General features: G+C 44.4%; 1 protein-coding gene across 1 annotated transcript in view; it reads right to left on the bottom strand.

Annotated features, from left to right (window-relative positions):
* Window positions 1-4,879: 4,879 nt before the first annotated feature.
* Window positions 4,880-24,823, bottom strand: part of LOC126416286 (5-oxoprolinase) — a 164,548-nt gene continuing 144,604 nt past the window's right edge. The window contains exon 20 of the mRNA XM_050083936.1: window positions 4,880-5,120. Within this exon, the coding sequence (XP_049939893.1) occupies window positions 4,968-5,120 (153 nt within the window). The 3' untranslated portion in view covers window positions 4,880-4,967. The remainder of the gene's footprint in view (window positions 5,121-24,823) is intronic.

Here is a 24,823-nt window from a genome sequence, read left to right as displayed (position 1 = left end):
TGATTTACTGACCTTATTAATCCTCTCATTCCCGCCAATTTTGATGCGAGAAAAGATACAAGTAACAAAAAACTGCAGAATGCCACTGACAACAGCACAGGTTCTCTGCTTCCCAACCAGACACCTTGGCCGCTGGGCCAAAAACGCTTTCGTTTAACGGCGCTTACTTTATGGGGTACATAAGCGATAGTAGAAAAAAATACATTTCCTCGATTTCTAGGAAAACATTCCGTTAGAACTACTGATAGCCTTGGGAGAGTCAACCATGACAAAACTCTTCCATCTGATAAGAAAGATGTATGAGACAAGCGAAATACCCTCAGACTTCAAGAAGACTAGAATAATTGCAATCCCAAAAAAGCAGGTGCTGCAGGTGTGAATATTACAGAACTGTCAGTTTAATAAGTCACAATACTAACACGAATTCTTTACAGAAGAATGGAAAAACTGCTAGAATCCCACCTCAGAGAAAATCAGTTTGGGTTCCGGAGAAATGTAGGAACACACGAGCCAATACTAAGCCCACACCTTCTCACAGAAGATAGGTTAAGGAAAGGCAAATCTACATTTATAACATTCTGACAATGGAATACTCTCTTACGAATTATAAGGGTGGCAGGGGTAAAATACGGGGAGCGAATTTTTAGGGAAAGTAGAAGGCAGTTATAAGAGTCGAGACACACGAAAGGGAAGCAGTGATTGACAAGATTGTGAGACAGGGTTGTAGCCTATCCCCGATATTATTCAATCTATATATTGAGCAAGCAGTAAAGAAGACAAAAGAAAAATTTTGAGTAGGAATTAAAGTCCAGAGAGCATAAATAAAACCTTTGAGGTTTCCCGATGACATTGTAATTCTGTCAGAGACAGCGAAGGACTTGGAAGAGCACTTCAATGGAATGGACAGTGTCTTGAAAAGAGGATATAAGATAAGCAACAACAAAAGAGAAACGAGGATAGTGGAATATAGTCGAATTAAATCAGGTGATATTGAGGGAATCAGATTAGGAAATGAGACTCTTAAGCTAATACATAAGTTTCGCTATTTGGGAAGCAAAGTAACTGATGATGGTCGAAGTAGAGACGATATAAAATGTAGACTGGCAATGGCAGGAAAAGCGTTTCTGAAGCAGAGAAATTTGTTAAAATCGAGTAAAGATTCAAGTGTTAGAAAGCCTCTTCTGAAAGTATATGTATGGAGTGTAGCCATGTATGGAAGTTAAACATATGCTGAAGATTAGATTGGTAGATCACGCAACTAATGAGGATGTACTGAACAGAACTGGCGAGAAGAGAAATTTGTGGCACAATCTGACAAGAACAAGCGATCTGCTTGGCAGGACACATTCTGAGACATCAAGGGATCACCAGTTTAGTACTGGAGGAATGCGGGAGGGGGGGGGGGGAGGTAAAAATTGTGTAGAGGGAGACCAAGAGATGAATGCAGTAAGCAGATTCAGAATGATGTAGGTTACAGTAGTTACTTGGAGATCAAGATGCTTGCACAGGATGGAGTATCATTGGGAGCTGCGTCGATTCAGTCTTTGGACTGAAGAGCACAACGACAAAACCATGCTCAGTTTTCAATTTTCTATCGGTCCCCTTAATTTTGAGTCGACTCCACGTTATGAACTTTAGAAGCAGTTAAAAAAAATGGAGGGAGGGGGTGGGTTTGACCCAAAATATCTCAGGTACTCCCATTTTATGTTGTATGCAAGCGACTTACCGAATACGAGCCGAATATATTGGTCGTGTCTAAGACCTTCCCCTTGTACGAGAGCTATTCGGAAAGTAAGGAACGATAGGTCGTGAAATGGATCCCACAGTGAAAATAAAAACTGTTTTATTTGCAACAGTTAGCTACAGCTTCCAGCTACTTTTCTCCATAGACGACGATCCGAATCAGACGTTTGTCGTAGCGTTGTACCAAAGCTCGTTGTCTGTGCCAAAATATTGTCTTCATAGCCAGCGGTTGATGTGAGCAGAGATGAAACTCAGAGGGAGACAATTACGGGCTGTATTGTGGGTAATCAAACATTTCCAATTGAAAACGACGCAGTAGCATCTTCATTCCCCCTGCAGAATGCGGCGGAGAATTGTCCTGAACAAGAAACCGCACGCCAGTTATGTAATGTTGGCTGCGTAGCTTCAGGCGAAATTTCTCACCAGGCCCTCGCACTTGGCGGGAGACGCTATTGTTCTAGGCATCTTTGTGTGTTCCCTGTGTGCTCAGAACTAATAAGAACGACGTAACGCAATCGACGGGCATACTAGAGAAACTGCCCAACACACCTGTGCAAAACTCCATCGGATTTTCACAGTGGTTTCCATTTCGCGACCAATCGTTCCTCACTTTCCGAATAACCCTCGTATATACGGCCAGACGACGTGTATGGTGTAGCGGTAATACACACGTGCCTTCGTTGTGAATGGATCTATGTATTGGTGAAAACCGTATCAAAATCGCTACAGTAGTTCCTGACATTAGCCTCCACATTAAAAACAAAAATAAAAAATAAATTTAAAAAAAATGTGGAGGCTGTAATGGTTCTCTATTTACGTGACCATTACGGCAGTCCAACCCCAGTTATCGATACCAGTAATATCGTACTACTTTTCTGCGAAGTAACAGACATATTTTTGTGACAATATTCACATTTGGTTTTATTAATGTATAGGTACTCCGATGTATCGATATATTATAGTGATATGGTTCTTGTGTGTATTCGTTTGTGTGAGACTGTCATAATCTTTGACTTACTTGTAACCGTTTTGGCGCGAATGCGCACAGAGTAGTATTTGTTTCACTTTGCAGAAGTTAAGTTGTTATTTCGCTTTGTAAAAGAACAGTCAAGTCTTGTGTTTGGTTAAAGTGGTAATTAAATATATGAAGATTGATACAAAACGTTTTCTTGATGATGTGACAATTAAGAAGAAGTATATGTGAATTTACAAGAAGTTTCATAAAAATGTGGATCGTGAAGACCAAGTCAAATATTATTTCTACCATGCCATTGTTCCGATCTAGGATTGTCTGATCATCCAGAATTTCCTGAAAAACGCATTTGTTATATCTTCAAATATTGCTAAAAACAGATCTACATCTACATCCATACTCCGCAACCCACCTGATGGTGTGTGGCGGAGGGTACCTCGAGTACCTCTATCGGTTCTCCCTTCTATTCCAGTCTCATATTGTTCGTGGAAAGAAGGATTGTCGGTATGCGTCTGTGTGGGCTCTAATCTCTCTGATTTTATTCTCATGGTCTCTTCGAGAGATATACGTAGGAGGGAGCAATATATTGCTTGACTCCTCGGTGAAGGTATGTTCTCGAAACTTCAACAAAAGCCCGTACCGAGCTATTGAGCGTCTCTCCTGCAGAGTCTTCCACTGGAGTTTATCTATCATCTCCGTAACGCTTTCCCGATTACTAAATGATCCTGTAACGAAGCGCGCTGCTCTCCGTTGGATCTTCTCTATCTCTTCTATCAACCCACACTGCTGAGCAGTATTCAAGCAGTGGGCGAACAAGCGTACTGTAACCTACTTCCTTTGTTTTCGGATTGCATTTCCTTAGGATTCTTCCAATGAATCTCAGTCTTGCATCTGCTTTACTGACGATCAACTTTATATGATCATTCCATTTTCAATCACTCCTAATGCCTACTCCCAGATAATTTATGGAATTAACTGCTTCCAGTTGCTGACCTGCTATATTGTAGTTAAATTATAAGGGATCTATCTTTCTTTGTATTCGCAGCACATTACACTTGTCTACATTGAGATTCAATTGCCATTCCCTGCACCAGGCGTCAATTCGCTGCAGATCCTCCAGCATTTCAGTACAATTTTCCATTGTTACAACTTCTCGATATACCACAGCATCATCCGCAAAAAGCCTCAGTGAACTTCCGATGTCATCCACAAGGTCATTTATGTATATTGTGAATAGCAACGGTCCTACGACACTCCCCTACGGCACACCTGAAATCACTCTTACTTCGGAAGACTTCTCTCCATTGAGAATGACATGTTGCGTTGTGTTATCTAGCAACTTTTCAATCCAATCACACAATTGGTCTGATAGTCAATATGCTCTTACTTTGTTCATTAAACGACTGTGGGGACCTGTATCGAACGCCTTGCGGAAGTCAAGAAACACGGCATCTACCTGGGAACCCGTGTCTATGGCCCTCTGAGTCTCGTGGACGAATAGCGCGAGCTGGGTTTCACACGATCGTCTTTTTCGAAACCCATGCTAATTCCTACAGAGTAGATTTCTAGTCTCAAAAAAAGTCATTATACTCGAACATAATACGTGTTCCAAAATTCTACAACTGACAGACGTTAGATATATAGGTCTATAGTTCTGCACATCTGTTCTGGACCTTCTAGCAGTCAAAGTGGAATCACCCTAGAATCAACAAGATGAGCCATAACAGCTTCGACGAAATCTTCGTGGGAATCCATTCAAGATAAGTGGCAAAATTAATGACTTTTTTACAGTCCATTCCGACGACACCATCTACAGTCAATAACTTTGTTGTTGCCCGATAAAGCGAACATATGCTGCGTGAGCAACATTATTAATCTGACATCTAACCTATTTTCCAAGTGGTGGTATTGTCAGAAGGTGTATCATTTATAATACCACAGCATTGCGTGTGGTGAAGAATGTTCCAATAAAACCTTCAGAAATATCGTAATGTCGGAAAATCTTGCGCGTCCGATGCGAGACGATCTTCCCCCGACGCTCCTCGGTACCCCTGTGGACCCACTGCCTGGCAAATCCCGAGGAAAAGCTAGGAGCGCAGCAGGCAGTTGCTGCACTAGGTCGGCCAGGTAGGAACAGGAATAGTAGACAGAGAGACACCCAAGTTTGAGTAGCACTTGCGTACTTTATTTTGGGTTACACTGTGTTATGTACAATCAGCAGTGGCGCCCAGCAGAGGTGGAAGCGGCGGCTTCAGACGGACTCCTGGGCGCGCCGGTATTCGAAGACGCTGCCCCTCTCGAGAGCGGGCTGGCGGCAGCTCCTGGGGGCGGCGGCTGCGGCAGGGGCTGCGCCGTCGGGGGCGCCGTAGCCGCCTCCGCCCGGAGTCAGCAGCCGGAACACGTCCTGCAACACAACCGCCACTTGCTCAGCACAGACCTTTTTTTTTTCTTTATTGTTACTTCAAACCCATCGCCCCATATCGGGGAGGAGGCGATGGGGGAGGGGGCTATCAGTAGTACAACTTTCCGCTCTCCATCCTAAGCTTTAAAATGTACACAAAGGTCTTCGTGGTTGATGGAACATGTAAGTCATAGCAAAGTAATATGCAGTTTTGAGCGCTGGGCCGTTTGTATTCCGGATCTGTTTAGGCTGTCATTTAGCACGATGCTTTCGGAACTTAGAGAAAAATATTACGGAACACGTGCTGTATATACTGGGTGGTCCAATGATCGTGACCGGGCCAAATATCTCACGAAATAAGCGTCAAACGAAAAAAACTACAAAGAACGGAAGTTGCCTAGCTTTGAAGGGGGAAACCAGATGGCGCTATGGTTGGCCCGCTAGATAACGCTGCCTTAGGTCAAACCGGTATCAACTGCATTTTTTATAATAGGAACCCCCATTTTTAATTACATATTCGTGTAGTACGTAAAGAAATATGAATGTTTTAGTTGGACCACATTTTTCGCGTTGTGATAGATGGCGCTGTAAAAGTCACAAACATATGGCTCACAATTTTAGACGAACAGTTGGTCCACCCTGTATAGTAGATTGTGAATCATCAAATGCGCGGCGTGTTTTTGTAGTGCCACAGTGCATTCTCCGACGAAAATCAAGTCAGATCAGATCATAACCTTTTCCACTCAAAGAATTTCTGGAGTCAGTAACAGTGTTTAACACTATTGTTGTGGAAATTTATGGTCAGTTCCTATGGAACCAAACTGCTGAAGTCATCGGTCCCTAGGCTTACACACTACTTAATCTAACTTAAACTAACTTACCCTAAGGACAACACACACACACACACACACACACACACACACACACACACACACACACACACACACCCATGCCCGAGGGAGGATTCGAACCTCCGACGGGGAGAGCCGCGCGAACCGTGGCAAGGTGTCCTTGACCGCGCGGTTCCCAGCGCAGCTAACACTATTTTTAAACTCTTACTGGACTTGTTAGTGATTCTACTACTTTGTGCATCATTATACGTCCCAACAAACCACTTAGAAGAAATCATTGATATATGATACGACATTCTTCCATCTCGTTTTGGAAAACATGTCTATGGTATTTTAAGTTTTTCATTGACGTGAGCGTTTTGGCATATATTTGTTAGATTTTTTCTATATGTACCATACTGATAAAGTAGCACTGCAAACAGAAAGTAGAAAATGAGCTTAAACCATGAAAGGGCTAAAAGGTGAAAAAATTTGCAAGTTTTTAAAATCTATAAAAAATGGATTTTGTGATAGCATCTTATGATATTAACCTGTTGGCATTATTTTTTAATATAAAACCAAAAATATATATTTAAAACACGTTGCAAAAACGGCGAATTTCTTTAAAAAGAAGCACTATACTTTCACTAAAACGTTAAAAGAGCTGCACAGGGGAGAAAAGGTTTTTGGGGTCTTTTGGATAATATCTACGGAGATAAAGGTAGATATTGGGGCGGATAGTGGGAAAGGAAGGAGTAGATTGGTATGTGAGCAGGATCTCAGTACCAAGAGGAGATTGCGTGGGTAGCCATGGAGAGAGAAAGCTGTCCTCACACGGGACGAGGCAGCTAGTGTTGACGTGGATGCGGATGGGACGTCCGACCCCACGAGAGAAGAGCGCTGCCTACACACGGGACGAGCTGCTTAACGTGATTTCCCCCTCTCCAGCGGCAGTTGTCGGATTTATTTGGCTCTCGAACCACACATTTTCTTTATGAAAATGGACGCAGGTAAAATAGCAGTGTTAACTCCTTTACCGATTGTCGAAGAAGGGTGGAGAAAATCGCGAAGAAGATTCAGGACTCTTCGATGGCTTAAACAGCGAAATACTGATACAAGATCACTGCATAATGCTCTTCAGCAATCTGAGATACATACTAGCAGAAATTACTCGTTAAGACAATTCAATTTTCTGCCCATTTGCGGTTTTCAATTGGACATGGTTAAGGTATAGTGTCTCATGTCAGTTAGGCCATGCATAATATTCATAATCTCGATGTTGCATTGAACGCTAAAATAACGTATTTTATCACATATATACGAGTATAAAGATCGATATTCGTTTCGTAATTTCACTCGAATGGAATAGGAGATAGTTTCGAAGCTGCTCACCATAATAGAAAACGATATTTACACAGGTTATGTAAACAGGAGACAGTCCGTAAGGCCAGAGACAGGTATATACACTGCTATACCAAGAAGAAATGCAGATGATAAACGGGTATTCATTGGACAAATATATTATACTAGAGCTGACATGTGATTACATTTTCACGCAGTTTGGGTGCATAGATCCTGAGAAATCAGTACCCAGAACAACCACCTCTAGGCGTAATAACGTCTTGATACGCCTGGACCTTGAGACAAACAGAGCTTGGATGGCGTGTACAGGTACAGCTGCCCATGCAGCTTCAACACGATACCACAGTTCATCAAGAGTAGTGACTGGCGTATTGTGACGAGCCAGTTGCTCGGCCACCATTGACCAGACGTTTTCAATTGGTGAGAGATCTGGAGAATGTGCTGGCCAGGGCAGCAGTCGAACATTTTCTGTATCCAGAAAGGCCTGTACAGGACCTGCAACACGCGGTCGTGCATTATCCTGCTGAAATGTTGGGTTTCGCAGGGATCGAATGAACGGTAGAGCCACGGGTCGTAACACATCTGAAATGTAACGTCCACTGTTCAAAGTGTCAATGCGAACAAGAGGTGACCGAGACGTGTAACCAATGGCACCCCATACCGTCACGCCGGGTGATACGCCAGTATGGCGATGACGAATACACGCTTCCAATGTGCGTTCACCGCGATATCGCCAAACACGGATGCGGCCATCATGATGCTGTAAACAGAACCGGGATTCATCCGAAAAAAAATGACGTTTTTACATTCGTGCACCCAGGTTCGTCGCTGAGTACGTACACCGTCGCAGGCGCTCCTGTCTGTGATGTAGCGTCAAGGGTAACCGCAGCCATGGTCTCCGAGCTGATAGTCCATGCTGCTGCAAACGTCGTCGAACTGTTCGTCCAGATGGTTGTTGTCTTGCAAACGTCCCCATGTGTTGACTCTGGGATCGAGACGTGGCTGCACGATCCGTTACAGCCATGCGGATAAGATGCCTGTCATCGCGACTGTTAGTGATACGAGGCCGTTGGGATCCAGCACGGCTTTACGTATTACCCTCCTGAATCCACCGATTCCATATTCTGCTAACAGTCATTGGATCTCGACCAACGCGAGCAGCAATGCCGCGATACGATAAATCGCAATCGCGAGAGGCTACAATCCGACCTTTATCAAAGTCGGAAACGTGATGGTACGGAGTTCTCCTTACACGAGGCATCACAACAACGTTTCACCAGGCAACGCCGGTCAACTGCTGTTTTGTGTATGAGAAATCGGTTGGAAACTTTCCTCATGACAGCACGTTGTCCGCGCCAACCTTGTGTGAATGCTCTAAAAAGCTAATCATTTGCATATCACAGCATCTTCTTCCTGTCGGTTAAATTTCGCGTCTGTAGCACGTCCTCTTCGTGGTGTAGCAATTTTAATGGCCAGTTGTGTACATTGAAGAGCCGAAGAAACTGGTACACCTGCCTAATATCGTGTAGAGCCCTCGCGAGCACCCAGAAGTGCCGCAACACGACGTGGCATGGACTCGACTAATGCTTGAAGTAGTGCTAGAGGAAATTGACACCATGAATCCTGCAGGGCTGTCCACAAATCCGTAAGAGAACGCTGGGGCGGAGACCTCTTCTGAATAGCACGTTGCAAGGTATCCCAGAATGCTCAATAATGTCTGCAGAATTTGGTGGCCAGAGGAAGTGTTTAAACTCAGACGATTGTTCCTCAAGCCACTCTGTAGCAATTCTGAACGTGTGGGTTGCCGCATTGTCCCGCTGGAATTGCCAAAGTCCGTCGGCATGCAGAATGAACATGAATGGATGCAGGTGGTCAGACAGGATGCTTATGTAAAAGCCACCAATCAGAGTCGTTATCTAGACGTATCAGAGGTGCCATATCACTCCAACTGCACACGCCACACACCATTACAGGGCCTCCACCAACTTGAACAGTCACCTGCTGACATGCAGGGTCCGTGGACTCATGAGGTTGTCTCCGTACCCGTACACGTCCATCCGCTCGATACTATTTGAAACGAGACTCGTCCGACCAGGCAACATGTTTCCAGTCATCAACGATCCAATGTCAATGTTGATGTGCCCAGGTGAGCCGTAAAGCTTCGTGTCGTGCAGTCATCAAGGGTGCACGAGTGGGCCTTCAGCTCCGAAAACTCATATCGATGATGTCTCATTGAATGGTTCACACGCTGACACTTGTTGATGGCCCAGCACTGGAATCTGCAGCAATCTGCGGAAGGGTTGCGCTTCTTTCACGTTGAACGATTCTCTTCAGTCGTCCTTGCTTCGGTTCTTGCAGGATCTTTTTCCGGCCGCAGCGAGTCGGAGATTTGATGTTATACCAGATTGTTGATATTGATGGTATACCCGTGAAATGGTCCTATGGGAAAATCCTCACTTCATTGCTACCTCGGAGATGCTGTGTCCCGTAGCTCGTGCGCCGATTATGGCACCCGGTTGAAATTCACCTAAATCTTCATAACCTGCCATCGTAGCAGCTGTAACCGATCTAACAACCGCGCCAGACACTTGTCTTATATAGGCGTTGCTGGCCGCAGCGCCACTTTCTGCCTGTTTATACAGGGTGTTTCAAAAATGACCGGCATATTTGAAACGGCAATAAAAACTAAACGAGCAGCGATAGAAATACACCGTTTGTTGCAATATGCTTGGGACAACAGTACATTTTCAGGCGGACAAACTTTCGAAATTACAGTAGTTAGAATTTTCAACAACAGATGGCGCTGCAAGTGATGTGAACGATATAGAAGACAACGCAGTCTGTGGGTGCGCCATTCTGTACGTCGTCTTTCTGCTGTAAGCGTGTGCTGTTCACAACGTACAAGTGTGCTGTAGACAACATGGTTTATTCCTTAGAACAGAGGATTTTTCTGGTGTTGGAATTCCACCGCCTAGAACACAGTGTTGTTGCAACAAGACAAAGTTTTCAACGGAGATTTAATGTAACCAAAGGACCGAAAAGCGATACAATAAAGGATCTGTTTGAAAAATTTCAACGGACTGGGAACGTGACGAATGAACGTGCTGGAAAGGTAGGGCGACTGCGTACGGCAACCACAGAGGGCAACGCGCAGCTAGTGCAGCAGGTGATCCAACAGCGGCCTCGGGTTTCTGTTCGCCGTGTTGCAGCTGCGGTCCAAATGACGCCAACGTCCACGTATCATCTCATGCACCAGAGTCTACACCTCTATCCATACAAAATTCAAACGCGGCAACCCCTCAGCGCCGCTACCATTGCTGCACGAGAGACATTCGCTAACGATATAGTGCACAGGATTGATGACGGCGATATGCATGTGGGCAGCATTTGGTTTACTGACGAAGCTTATTTTTACCTGGACGACTTCGTCAATAAACAGAACTGGCGCATATGGGGAACCGAAAAGCCCCATGTTGCAGTCCCATCGTCCCTGCATCCTCAAAAAGTACTGGTCTGGGCCGCCATTTCTTCCAAAGGAATCATTGGCCCATTTTTCAGATCTGAAACGATTACTGCATCACGCTATCTGGACATTCTTCGTGAACTTGTGGTGGTACGAACTGCCTTAGACGACACTGCGAACACCTCGTGGTTTATGCAAGATGGTGCCCGGCCACATCGCACGGCCGACGTCTTTAATTTCCTGAATGAATATTTCGATGATCGTGTGATTGCTTTGGGCTATCCGAAACATACAGGAGGCGGCGTGGATTGGCATCCCTATTCGCCAGACATGAACCCCTGTGACTTCTTTCTGTGGGGACACTTGAAAGACCAGGTGTACCGCCAGAATCCAGAAACAATTGAACAGCTGAAGCAGTACATCTCATCTGCATGTGAAGCCATTCCTCCAGACACGTTGTCAAAGGTTTCGGGTAATTTCATTCAGAGACTACGCCATATTATTGCTACGCATGGTGGATATGTGGAAAATATCGTACTATAGAGTTTCCCAGACCGCAGCGCCATCTGTTGTTGAAAATTGTAACTACTGTAATTTCGAAAGTTTGTCCGCCTGAAAATGTACTGTTGTCCCAAGCATATTGCAACAAACGGTGTATTTCTATCGCTGCTCGTTTAGTTTTTATTGCCGTTTCAAATATACCGGTCATTTTTGAAACACCCTGTATATCTCTGTATTTGAATACGCATGCCTATACCAATTTCTTTGGCGCTTCCGTGCGTATAAATACCTAGGTGTTACAGTCACGAACAACCTTACATTGGAACCATCGCACAGAAAACTGCGTGGAGAAGGCGAAGTAAAGAGTGCGTTTTACTGGCAGAAGTCGTAGACGGCGTAACAACTCTACAAGACTGCCTACAGTACGCCTGTTCATCCTCTTCTGAAGTATTGTTAGGATCTTTACAAGACAGGATTGACAGAGGCCATCGAAAAAGTTCAAAGAGCAGTCTCGCGTGTCGTCGCTACTGGGGACACAGTGCGGTGGCGAGGCATAACTCGAGCTTCCCGCCGTAAGACCGGCTAGGAGGCTGATCCTCCGGTGGGCCCAGAGATTACGCCGCGGAGTCGGCCCACCACCGCAGCCGGCGTCGACACTCGCCGCATCCTACGCGGCGCGCGCCTGTTTTTTTGTTTTACGAGCCACACAGGCGGGGTATTCCCCGCGCCACATCTCACACGCCAGACCGTAAAGAACGGCGGCGACACGGAAGAGGCGTGAAAGTAATAGTGAGGAAACCCGCCGCATCCCTCACCGCGCCCTCTCGCCACCCCTTTTCCGAAGAGTAGAGTACGCCGGCGGGCGATCGTATTTCGCTTTCCATTCCCTCTCGGCGTATGCCTCTTTATGCCCCGGCTGCGGCACTGCGAGGCCCTAATTCCGCCTCTCGACTTTGACTGCGCGGAAGCCCCGCCGACACTATTTCATTCCCCCCCCTCCGTCCTCTACCCCTCCCCCCCCCCCCCCTCCACCGACCCTCCCTACTGCCCGCAGTTCTTTGTTTCGCAGTTCCTTCGCGTGAGGCTGTTCGCCGTTCGGCAGCAAATAGACGCAGTGCGGGAAGCACAGGAAAGGAAAGGATCTGCGGAGAACGCGGACAAGCCTTTGGCAGACCGGCACTGGTTCTTGTGCGTCGGTGAGGGCAGAACAAGCCATGCATACATATGGCGTCCCGGTGCGCATTACGTATGCGACCCCTTTCGGCTTGTTCGCGCAGAGTCGGGGCCGCTGCCAGGCCGAGAGATTCCGCTTGCCGCCCCGCGCTGGCGCTCGGTTTATCGGATTATTAACACAAGTTTGGAATTTTCGGCGCTCTGGCGAAGCAACTTCGCTGGCGCTTCTGTTATCCAACAGGGTATCGCGTACACTTGACGCCAGAAATGTACCCTGGCATTCAGCGAGAAAACATTATGTTTGCAACAGAAAGTAATTACTCACTTCAGCGCCACAGAAACTGGTACAGGCATGCGTGTTCAAATACAGAGATATGTAAAGAGGCAGAATACGGCGCTGCGGTCGGCGAAGTCTATACACGATAACATGGGTCTGGCGCAGTTGTTAGATGAGTTACTGCTGCTACAATGGCAGGTTATCAAGATTTCAGTGAATTAGAACGTGGTGTCATAGTCGGCGCACGAGCGATTGCACACAACATCTACGAGGTAGCGATGAAGTGGAGATTTTCCCGTACAACCATTTCACGAGTGTACCGTGAATATCAGGAGCGCAGTAGACTCGTTGCGGCCAGAAAAATATCCTGCAAGAATGGAACCAACGACGACTAAATAGAATCGTTCAACGTGACAGAAGTGCAACCCTTCCGCAAACTGCTGCAAATTTTAATGCTGGGCTATGAACAAGTGTCAGCGTGCGAACCATTCAGCGAAACATCATCGATATGGGCCGACTCGTGTACCCTTGATGACTGCACGACGCAAAGCTTTACGCCTCGCCTGGGCCCTTCAACACCTCTGATGACTGGAAACATGGTGCCTGGTCGGACAAGTCTCGTTTGAAACTGTATCGAGCGGGTGAATGTGTACGGCTATGGAGACTACCTCTGTCTGATCAACTGCATCCATTCATGCCCACTGTGCATTCCGACGCACCTGGACAATTCCAGCAGGACAATGAGACACCCCAAACGTCCTGAATTGCTACAGAATGGCGCCAGGAACACTCTTCTGAGTCTGAACACTTCCGCTGGCCACGAAACTCCCTAGACATGAACATATTGAGGATATCATGGATGCCTTGCAACGTGCTATTCAGAAGAGACCTCCGCCCCCTCGTACTCTCACGGATTTATGGACAGCCCTACAGGATTCATGGTGTCAATCCCTTCCAGCACTATTTCAGATACTAGTCGAGTCCGTGCCATGTTGTGTTCCGGCACTTCTGCATACTCGCTGGGGCCGTATACTATATTAGCCAGGTGTACCAGTTTCTTTGGCTCTAGAGAACAAAGTAATCATACAAATGTGTTGAAAAACCCATCTACAGTAACCAGCTAGTCGAAAACGATGCAGTTATCTACCCAAACGGAAGTACTGTCTGCGCAAACATCCAGTCAGATGTTGATAAGATTTAAAAGTGGTGCAAAGATTGCAAGTTTGCTTTAAACGTACAGATATGTAAAATTGTGCACTTCACAAAGCGAGAAACATCAGCTGGTACAAACACCCGGGTATGACAAATCAGAGGGATATGAAATGGAACAATCCCATAGGCCTAGTCGTACAGAAGATGGACAAAAATGTGGAAACACTGCGAGAAATGCATTCTTGAACATAAATCCAGATGATATCCAAGCCTGCAGGTTGCGTCCTCGTATTTGATTAACGATCGGTAATTGCGAAAGTCCTCAATACTTCTCAAGTGTCAGTCGTAGTCACACCAGGGTGCTGTGTGATCGTTGAGTGCACTATGTCGGAGCTACGCCACCGGCCTTGCCGCGGCGGTAACACCAGCTCTCGTCAGCTCAGCGAAGTTAAGCGCTGTCGGGCTTGGCTGTCACTCAGATGGGTGACAGTCTCGAGCTGCCAAGCGCCGTTGGCAAGCAGGGTGCACTCAGCCCTTGTGATGCCAATTAAGGAGCTGCTTGACTGAGAAGCAGAGATTCCGGTCTCGTAAAACGACAACGGCTGGGAGAGCGGTGAGCTCACAACATGCCCCTCCATATCCTCATCCAGTGACGCGCATTGCCTGAGAACGACGCGGCAGTCATCAGCACCATTGGGCCTTCCGCGGCCTTTTAGGACGGATTTTAGTTACACTACTGGCCATTAAAATTGCTACACCACGAAGATGACGTGCTACCGGACGCGAAATTTAACGGACAGGAAGAAGGTGCTGCGATACGCAAATGATTAGCTTTTCAGACCATTCACACAAGGTTGGCGCCAGTGGCGACACCTACAACGTGCTGACACGAGGAAAGTTTCCAACCGATTTCTCATACACAAACAGCAGTTGACCGGCGTTGCCTGGTGAAACTTTGTTGTGATGCTTCGTGTAAGGAAGAGAAATGCGTACCACCACGTTTCCGACTTTGATAAAGGTCGGATTGTAGCCTATCACTATTGCGGTTTATCGTATCGCGACATTGCTGCTCGCATTCGTCGAGATCCAATGACTGTTAGCAGAATATGGAATCGGTGGGTTCAGGAGGGCAATACGGAACGCCGTGCTGGATCCCAACGGCCTCGTATCACTAGCAGTCGAGATGACAGGCATCTTATCCGCATGGCTGTAACGTGCAGCCACATCTCGATCCCTGAGTCAACAGATGGGGACGTTTGCAAGACAACAACCATCTTCACGAACAGTTCGACGACGTTTGCAGCAGCATGGACCATCACCTCTGAGACCATGGCTGCGGTTACCCTTGACGCTGCATCACAGACAGGAGCGCCTGCTATGGTGTACTCAACGACGTACTAGGATGCACGAATGGCAAAACGTCATTTTTTCGGATGAATCCAGGTTCTGTTTACAGCATCATGATGGTCGCATCCGTGTTTGGCGACATCGCGGTGAACGCACATTGGAAGCGTGTCTTCGTCATCGCCATACTGGCGTATCACCCGGCGTGACGGTATGGGGTGCCATTGGTTACACGTCTCGGTCACCTCTTGTTCGCATTGACGGCACTTTGAACAGTGGACGTTACATTTCAGATGTGTTACGACCCGTCGCTCTACCCTTCATTCGATCCCTGCGAAACCCTACATTTCAGCAGGATAATGCACGACCGCATGTTGCAGGTCCTGTACGGGCCTTTCTGCATACAGAAAATGTTCCACTGCTGCCCTGGCCAGCACATTCTCCAGATCTCTCACCAATTGAAAACGCCTGGTCAATGGTGGCGGAGCAACTGGTTCGTCACAATACGCCAGTCACTACTCTTGATGAACTGTGGTATCGAGTTGAAGCTGCATGGGCAGCTGTACCTGTACACGCCATCCAAGCTCTGTTTGACTCAATGCCCAGGCCTATCAAGGCCGTTATTACGGCCAGAGGTGGTTGTTCTGGGTACTGATTTCTCAGGATCTGTGCACCCAAATTGCGTGAAAATGTAATCACATGTCAGCTCTAGTATAATATATTTGTCCAATGAATACCCGTTTATCGTCTGCATTTCTTCCTGGTGTAGCAATTTTAATGGCCAGTAGTGTAGTTATGTCGAAACTAAGCAAATCGTTGGTGCCTGAATGGTGAGTGCTTCGTCCGTAACTAAGGGAGCCGAAGTGTGTCGTGTTTGAAGAGGCAACATATAGGAGATTTATACCGCATACACGGAAAGTGGAAAAGCATCATCCGCTAAGTCACATCGCGGACGAAAATGTGTGTTGAGTGATCGTGGCAGACGGTCATCGAAGAGGATTATGACGAAAAATACGAGGGCAACGGCTGCAAAAGTCACTGCAGAACTGAATATCGCGCTCATGGACCATGTCAGCAGCAAAGCAACACAGACGGAGCTTCACAAGCTGGAAATTGCAGACCCAGCTGGAATTCCAAATACACTGACGAGTGATGCAAATGCTCGTCCAAGGAAAACGTGGTGCCGAAGCCATTAAACCTCGACTATGGAGCATCAGAAGAAAGTCATTTACTCGGATTAGTGTTGTTTCACACTGTTTCCAACTTCTAGCCAGGTTTACGTCCTAAGAGTGACGATTTGGGTAGCTGTATCGTGGTACTCCATGTGCCCCAAAAGTTCGCGCTACTGCCAACTATTATGTCACCATTTTGGTTGATCAGGTCATACCAACGGCTCTGTTTACATAGCGTGCAACGTCCAGGGGTGATTTTTTGAGCACAATGATGGATTGTCATAACTCTGTTGACCGCCACAGAGCCTCTGTGGTCTACTTTGGAGAGAAATGAGCGTGATCATCATCATCACCATCACCATCACCATCGTTACCCGAAGTTGCCAATATTTTGCAGGAAGAATGGAGTAATATTTGCTTGAAAACCACGCAGGACCTGTATTTATCCATTCTGAGGCGAGTGAAAGCTGTTTTGAATACCAATGGGATTCCTAGATTGTTTTAGGCGTGGTAATACATTGTGTTTTAGCTGTTTCCATCTTGTTGTCCACCCCCTTTAGGTATGTGAGACTTTGATTCATTAGCAGGATACTGTGAAAATGCTTTCGGTCTAAGTGGGATCCATAACAAATAGGAATAACAGCAGATATTGAATGTATACCATGAAGGCTAGCACACAAACTGTCAGTGATTTGTTTAACTCTCACAATAGCATCATGGAAATGTTGAAAAATCTGAACTAGCAGACTCTTGAAGGTAGATGCAAATTATGCTGCAAAAGCCTGCTTACAAAATTTCAAGAACAAGTATTCAGTGAAGAATCTAGAGGTATCTTTCATTCGCCCATATATCACTCCCATTGGGGACCCAGAACATTAAATTACACTAGATACAGCATACACAGATGCATTTAAGCACTCCACACTCCATCTGTGACTTGACCTGGAAATGTGGCTCCAAGCAAAGTACCCTCTGCCATGCACTTTGTAGTAGTTCGCAAAGTATGTTTGAAGATGTAGGTGTAGATGCCAATGAAGTCAATCAGCAACAGTATTTCAGAATGATCATTTCACCCTGCACTGGACTGTGTGGCACTCTGAAACTTTCTACAAGATTAAAAATCTGTGCTGGACTGAGACTCTAACCTGAACTTGGCCTTTTGTGGATAAACCTCTGACTGACTGACCTGTCCAGGCTATCCGTGTCCAAATAGATCGGTCAGCGGGGTTTCGAGTCCAAGTCCCAGCCAGCTGCAGAGTTTTAATCTGCCGGAATGTTTCAAATTGGCCTGTGGTCCTATGAGAAAATGAAGATTCATTCTGGAAACAAATCAGTAGGATGTAGATAAGCCATTTCTCCGCAAATATCTTTTCTTCCAGGAACACTGTTCAGGATGGTATGCTAGAATACTTCTGCCAAAGTTGGAAAGTAGGACAGGGAACAGGGGTCACGGATCATGCTTGGATAGCTCAGTCACCAAGAACACTGCCAATAAAATGCAAGGTTCCAGGTTTGAGTCCTGGTACAATAAACAGTTTTAATCTCCGTCTGCATCTGCATCTCTTCTCTCCAAATCACTGGAGTGCACCGCAGAGAGAGCCTTTCATTGCATCAAGTATTAAGACTTCTTTTCATTCCACACTTGCATGGGATCAATTGATTACAGGCCTAAGAGCAGATTATATTTATTCCAATATTGTCTTTGTAATCCCTATGGGAGCAATGCTTAGGTCGCTATAGATTATTCCTAGATTCTCCAAGTAATACTCGTTCTTGAAACACTTAAATTGGCTTTCATCAGATAGTTGATATTGTTGTTTATTAGAGCTACCCACAGGCATTAATACTACTGTAGCACCATCTATTATCAAGCATCTGCCAATTCACATTTTACACCTTCTCTGTGACATATCCCAGGTGTAAAACTTATCTGTGACCATCTGAATTGCCCTTCTTTGTACAGCTTCCATCTCCCAATTAGCCCTGCTTGGTACACGTCTCATTCACTTGAACCATATGCTAGGATTGGTTGCATTAGAGTTTTGTAAGCAATTTCCTTTGTAGACCTATTGCATTTTGCCAGTATTCTAACAATGAATCGAAGTTGCCATCTGCTTTACTCTTGACTGAGCAAATTTGGCCATTCCATTTTATATCCTTACATATTTTTTACACACAGTATTTGTATAAGCTGCCCGATTCCAATTGTGACTCATTGGTATCACTGCCTTTGGATACTATGATTTTTGTTTTCTTGAAATGCATGTATTAAGTTTGAAAGCCAGTTGCAAACATCTGCAATGCTTCAAAATCTTATCAAGACCTAATTTAATATTGGTACAGCTTTCTTCAAATGTAACTTCATTATACAGTAACCGCATCACCTGCAGAAAGTCTCAGGATACTATGAGGGCAAATCAGTCTTTGCCCAACCTCCCCCCCCCCCCCCTTTTCAGCCAAATTACTGCCCTAAATCCAAAGTCAACAAATCCAGCCCCAGCAGTGGACCTTTCCTGGACAAGCCTGGCCTTACCTGCCGACAGCTCCAAGACACACCATTGCTGTCAGTAATTGAAGATCATGGCTGTACTTCACATGTCCACAGCACACGAGCAACAAAGTACAGTTAATTTTCTATGGAGCTAATGACCAACACCCAAAGAAATCCACAGGCCAATGTATCCAATGCATGGAGAAAAATGTCTCACTTTGCAAAATTTGGATGGTGGTGGTGGTGGTGGTGGTGGTGGTGGTATGAGTTCACAAAAGGCCATGAACCATGAAGACTTGCATAAAAATAGCATTCCAGGACGCCACATTCATCACTGACTGGTGACAACAATTCCCATGTGGATGCAAGGGTGAAAGTGGATCTGTGTGTGCATATCAAGGATATTTCCCTGAGCTCAGTATTTTATATGGGAATGTTTACAATAGTGTTCACAGGTCCTTGGGTTACAGGAAGGTCTCATGTCAGAGAGAGAGAGAGAGAGAGAGAGAGAGAGAGAGAGAGAGAGAGAGAGTGTGTGTGTGTGTGTGTGTGTGTGTGTGTGTGTGTGTAAGCAACTGGATGACATGATGAAAGGCAAGTGGATGATTGCGAGGGGGTGATAGTTTCCTGGACCACACTGTTACTAGTAAAATACTGCATTTCACACTGGAGTCAAAGCAGCAGAGCACGGTGCAGAAACATGTTGGTTCACCTGTTACAAAAAAATTCTGTTCAGTGGCATCTGTTAGGAAAGTTATGTTAAATCTTCTGGGATTGCCACGGTCCTTCTTGGTGGACTTGATGCCACTAAGTTCAACTATTGATGCCAACTGTTATTGATCCACACTGTCATGCCTGTGGGCTGCCGTCAGGAATAAGCCCCCGAGGGATCTTTGATGTGGAGAACATAGTTATCCTCCAGGACAATGCAAAGCCACATATACCATTCAGAACCACCGCCAAGTTCCGGTCATTTCACTGGAAGAGTTTGGGCCCAACCACCACTCAGTCATGAACTCGTCCCCAGTGATTTCCATGTTTTCAGTCTGTTGAAGAAGTTCCTGGTAGGACAGTGATTCAAGTGCAGCAATGAAACCGAGATAGCAGTCCAACAGTGGTTCCACAGTCAGCCGAATGAATTCTACTACAGGGACATATCAAATTTAGCACTGTGATGTGACAAATGTTTGAATTGGCGTGTGAACAAGTGGAAAAGTAGTGTAAGGTATGTATCTGAACTGTATGTATTTGAAATTATCTGTATGTACCTGTATTAAGAAATTGGGGCAAGGACTTTCTGATTCAACCTCATATTAATATTGTCTACCAGGTGATTAATACACAACATGAGCAACAAGGACCTCACCATACTTCCATGATGCATGACTGAAGTTACATCTACTTTGTCAGAGACTCTTCATCCAAGATAATATCCTGCTCTCCTCTCTACCACAAAACTCTCAACCCAACCACAAACTTTGTTTGATATCCCATATAATCATATTGTTATTTTAATTAAAGGTGTGCTACTGAGTCTAATGTTTTCTGCAAGTCAAGAAACACTGCAGGTATGTGATTACCTCGTTCCACCACTTTCAGGATGTCATTTGAGATAGTGCGAGTTGGGTTTTCTATGCCTGATCCTTTCAGAATCATGCTGAGCTACCTGTAGGGTATCATTCTGTTTGAGATACCTCGATATGTTTCAGTTCAGAATATGTCCAAAGATTCTACAACAGTTGTATATCAATGATACTGGATGGAAGTTTTGTGAATCACTTTTGCTGATTTACTTGTAGAAGAGTGTTATCTGTGCTAACTTAAAAATACTGGGTAAAATTTTTTGTTTGAGGGATCTACAGCATATTAATGTTAAAAAGGGTAAGCAGGAGATACGTTGCTAACTCAGCCCGAAATTCTATATACAGTCTGATAGGAATTCCATGAGGCCCTTGGGCTTTGTCCAGTTTTACACAAGAATGCAATGGGGGCAGTATCTCTGGATTTTCCTTTGCGAAGGAACATTTAAAGGCAGACGACACAGTTTAACAGTCAACACTCACATATTATTTGTTGGTTAGCTCAGTTTTGACATTTGGGTCATTCTCAACAGCTAGTGCCTGCATCAGTAAGTAGTGTGATCTTTTATCTCCTCAGGTCTCCTGCTGGAAGACTAAACCTCTAATAGGAGACTTGAGGGGATAACTGATCTTATTATGTATGGACCACACTACAAGGAATATGATAATCTCCATTGAAGAATATCATGTGCCACTGTTTCTCTATATTGCACATTTTCCAGACTGTCGCACACTAAACGTTGCACACTAAACGCAATTTATTGACTGCCCGCTTGTTCATCATTATCCTCTGGAAATTAAAGCTAATGCTTTGCAAGTAACAGGCGGAAATTCCTGAGAAGCATATCAAGGTAGCTCTTCATCCCTGTGAAGAGGTTATGGACTCTGTTTGCAACATACAGACACTTCACATAGCACAGACTTTTTAGGATTACAGATCTTGTACAGCCTTGTAATCTTACCTCTTTGAATGTTGACATATACTAAATCTGTAGTATAAAATTCAGTTTAGTCACATACGCAGGTGCTGCAATTTACAAATATTAGAGCATATTTGAAATTAAAATCCAATAATAATAAAAAGTTACATTATGAGTATAATTGGATTCTAAAACTATTAGTCCTGGTACTTCAATATATAATGTAGTCACTCACACCCCTTTTCACACAGAGTGAACAAATGGCAGAAACCAAGCGAGGTTGCACAGTGGCTAGCACACACAAAATTCAGAAAATGCTGAGGAAGCAAAGGCTGTTGCACTCTCAGTTCAAAAGAGAATGCACAAATGATGACAGACAAAACTTAGTAGAGATTTGTGCATCTGTGAAAAGATCTCTGCACGAAGCATTCAACAACTATCACCATCATACCTTAGCAAAAGGTCTGGCTGATGAGAACTCAAGAAAATTCTGGTCCTACGTAAAATCGCTAAGCAGGTCTAAGGCTTCCATCCAGTCACTCACTGACCAGTCTGGGCTGGCAATTGAAGACAGAAAAAAACAAGCTGAAGTTTTAAATTCCAAGTTTAAGAAATGTTCATGCAGGTAGATTGACAAACATATCATTCGACCATTACACAGAGTGCTGCAGGAATGACGCAGTAATAAGCATCCTCGGCACAGAGAAACAACTGGAAGATTAGAAAACAAGTAAGTCGCCAGGCCCCATTGGAATCTCAGTTTGGTTTTGCAAAGAGTACTCCATCGTACTGGCCCCTTACATAGCTTGTTTATTGTGAATCTCCCACCCAGCGCAAAGACCCAAGTGACTGGAAAAAAAAACATAGATGACTCCAGTATACAAGAAGGGTAGAAGAACGGACCATCAAAATTACAGACCAATATTCTTAACATTGGTTTGCTGCAGGATTCTAGAACATATTCCGAGTTCAAATGTAATAAATTTCCTAGGAACTGAAAAGCTTATGTCCAGTACAATTTTAGAAAGCATCATTCATGTGAAACTCAGCCTGCGCCTTCCTCATATGATACACTATGAACTACGGATGGAGGGCAACAGGCAGATTCCGTATTTCTGTGACTATGTTGCAGCTGGTGATATTTCTAAGATTTCCGAAAAGCATTTGACACAGTACCCCACTGCAGTCTGTTAATGAAGATAAGAGCAGATGAAATAGGTTCCCAGATATACAATTGGCTCAAAGGCTTCTTAAGTAATAGAACCCAGTGTGTTATCCTCTACTGCGAGTGTTCATTAGACACAAGGCTATCATAAGGAGTGCCCCAAGGAAGTGTGATCAAACCACTATTATTTTCTATACACATAAATGATCTGACAGATAAGGTGGGTAGCAATCTGCTGTTGTTTGTCGACAATTCTGTGGTGTACAGGAAGGTGCCAAAGACAAGTGACTGTATAAACATACAAGATGAAAGACAAAATTTCTAGTTGGTGTGATGAATGATAGCTGCCTCTAAATCTAGAAAAATGTAAGTTAATGTAGATGAGTAGGAAAAACCAACTATTAATGTTTGGATACAACATTAGTAGTGTCCTGCTTGATGCTGTCATGTCATTTAAATATTTCCACATAATGTGGAACGAGCATGTGAGAATTGTGGTATGGAAATCAAATGGTCAACTTTGGTTTACTGGGCTAATTTTAGGAAATTATGGTTCACCTGGAAGGGAGACCACATCTAGGACACTAGTGCAACCTATCCTGGAGTGCTGTTAAGGTGTCTGGGATCTGCACCAGGTAACAATAAAGGAAGACATTTAAGCCATTCAAACATGGACTGCTAGATGTTACTGGTATGTTCAAACAAAATGCAGGTGTTACAGTATTGCTTCAGGAATCCAAACGAGAATATCTGGAGGGAAGAATCATTCTTTGTGAGGAACATTATTGAGCAAATTTTGAGAACTGGCATTTGAAGCTGACTGCAGAATGATCCTACTGCCACCAACATGTATTTCATGTAATGACCATGAAGATAAGATATGAGAAATAAGGGCTCATAATACGGATGAATATCGACAGTCGTTTCTCCCTCATGCTACCTGTGAGTGTAACAGGAAGGGAAACAATAGGTAATGGTGCAGGGTACCCTCTGTTATGCACTGTATGGTGGCTTGTGGAGTAGTACAAATGTAGAAGTAGATGTATATGTAGACTTGCTTTTGGGAGAATGATGTTGAAGTGCGGCTGGTCCCGGCGGAGGTTCGAGTCCTCCCTCAGGCATGGGTGTGTGTGTTTGTCCTTAGGATAATTTAGGTTAAGTAGTGTATCAGCTTAGGGACTGATGACCTTAGCAGTTAAGTCCCATAATATTTCACACACATTTGAACATTTTTTTGATGTTGAAGTCTATGTCCAGTCATCCCAGTTTAGTTTTTCTGTGATTTCCCTAAATTGCTGCAAACAAATGCAGAGAAGGTTCCTTCGAAAGAACACAGATAATTTTCTCCTCTGTCCTTGAAACAATCTGAGCATGTGCTCCCTCTCTAATGATCTCAATTCTGACAGGACATTGAACCCTAATTTTCCTCACTTTTTACAATTGGCAGAGAAAGTTTAAGAATACTTACATGAGAGAAACCCAGGCCAAATGTACATAGTATTGAGGCCAGTGTTGAAAGTGCAGTAATTTTCAAATTGTAAGTAAAAAAGGAGATAAAGTGGCAAGTTGTTAAGTGAGAAAGTCACCCAAGAACTGCATTACCCTTGTAATCACAATTGAACACTTTGAATTCCTTTTTCTTTTCTTTTTTTCCAGAGATCATCTCTATAGAGCACGCTTAGAGATGACAATGTGGAAGACAAGTATCTATTGAACCACACAGTGTTTTTCACTCCTCACTCATGTATCTATTCCTCCCCCGTGGTTCACAGCTTTTTAACACTTAAAACTGTGGCAAAAGGAACAATTTCTACTCCAATGAAGTGGTACAGTTAAGGTTTTCTAGTGAATCACTCCCACAGCTTTCCTTTCCTCACAGCCAGCAAACTCCAAGAACTAAGCTACACATCACATTAGGGCAGCTTTAAACAATGATACATTCATTTCTTTAAGTTTAGAAAAGAGTTAACAGCAATGAAAAGCATAAAAGATGCTTTAACGCATTTATTGAAAGTAATGTCAGAAGAATATTGTCATCAAGAAAAACAAAACTGGCATTACACAGTTTGGTTATGGAATCTTAGATCTCTTAACCAAGTACATAGATTACAGATTTTAAAAGGAAATGGATAAGGTCAACTAAGATACAGTGGCAATCAGTGAAGTGCAGTGGCAGAAAGAACAGGTCTTCTGGTCACATACATATAGTATTAGCAACACAGTATCAAGTACGGGAGTAGGTTTAATAATAAGTAAGAAAATAGCAATGCACATAA

The sequence above is a fragment of the Schistocerca serialis genome, chromosome 8 (assembly GCF_023864345.2).
Source record: "Schistocerca serialis cubense isolate TAMUIC-IGC-003099 chromosome 8, iqSchSeri2.2, whole genome shotgun sequence".
NCBI lineage: Eukaryota > Metazoa > Arthropoda > Insecta > Orthoptera > Acrididae > Schistocerca > Schistocerca serialis.
The sequence above is the reverse complement of the archived record's forward strand: the minus strand, read 5'-3'. Positions and strand labels throughout refer to the sequence as shown.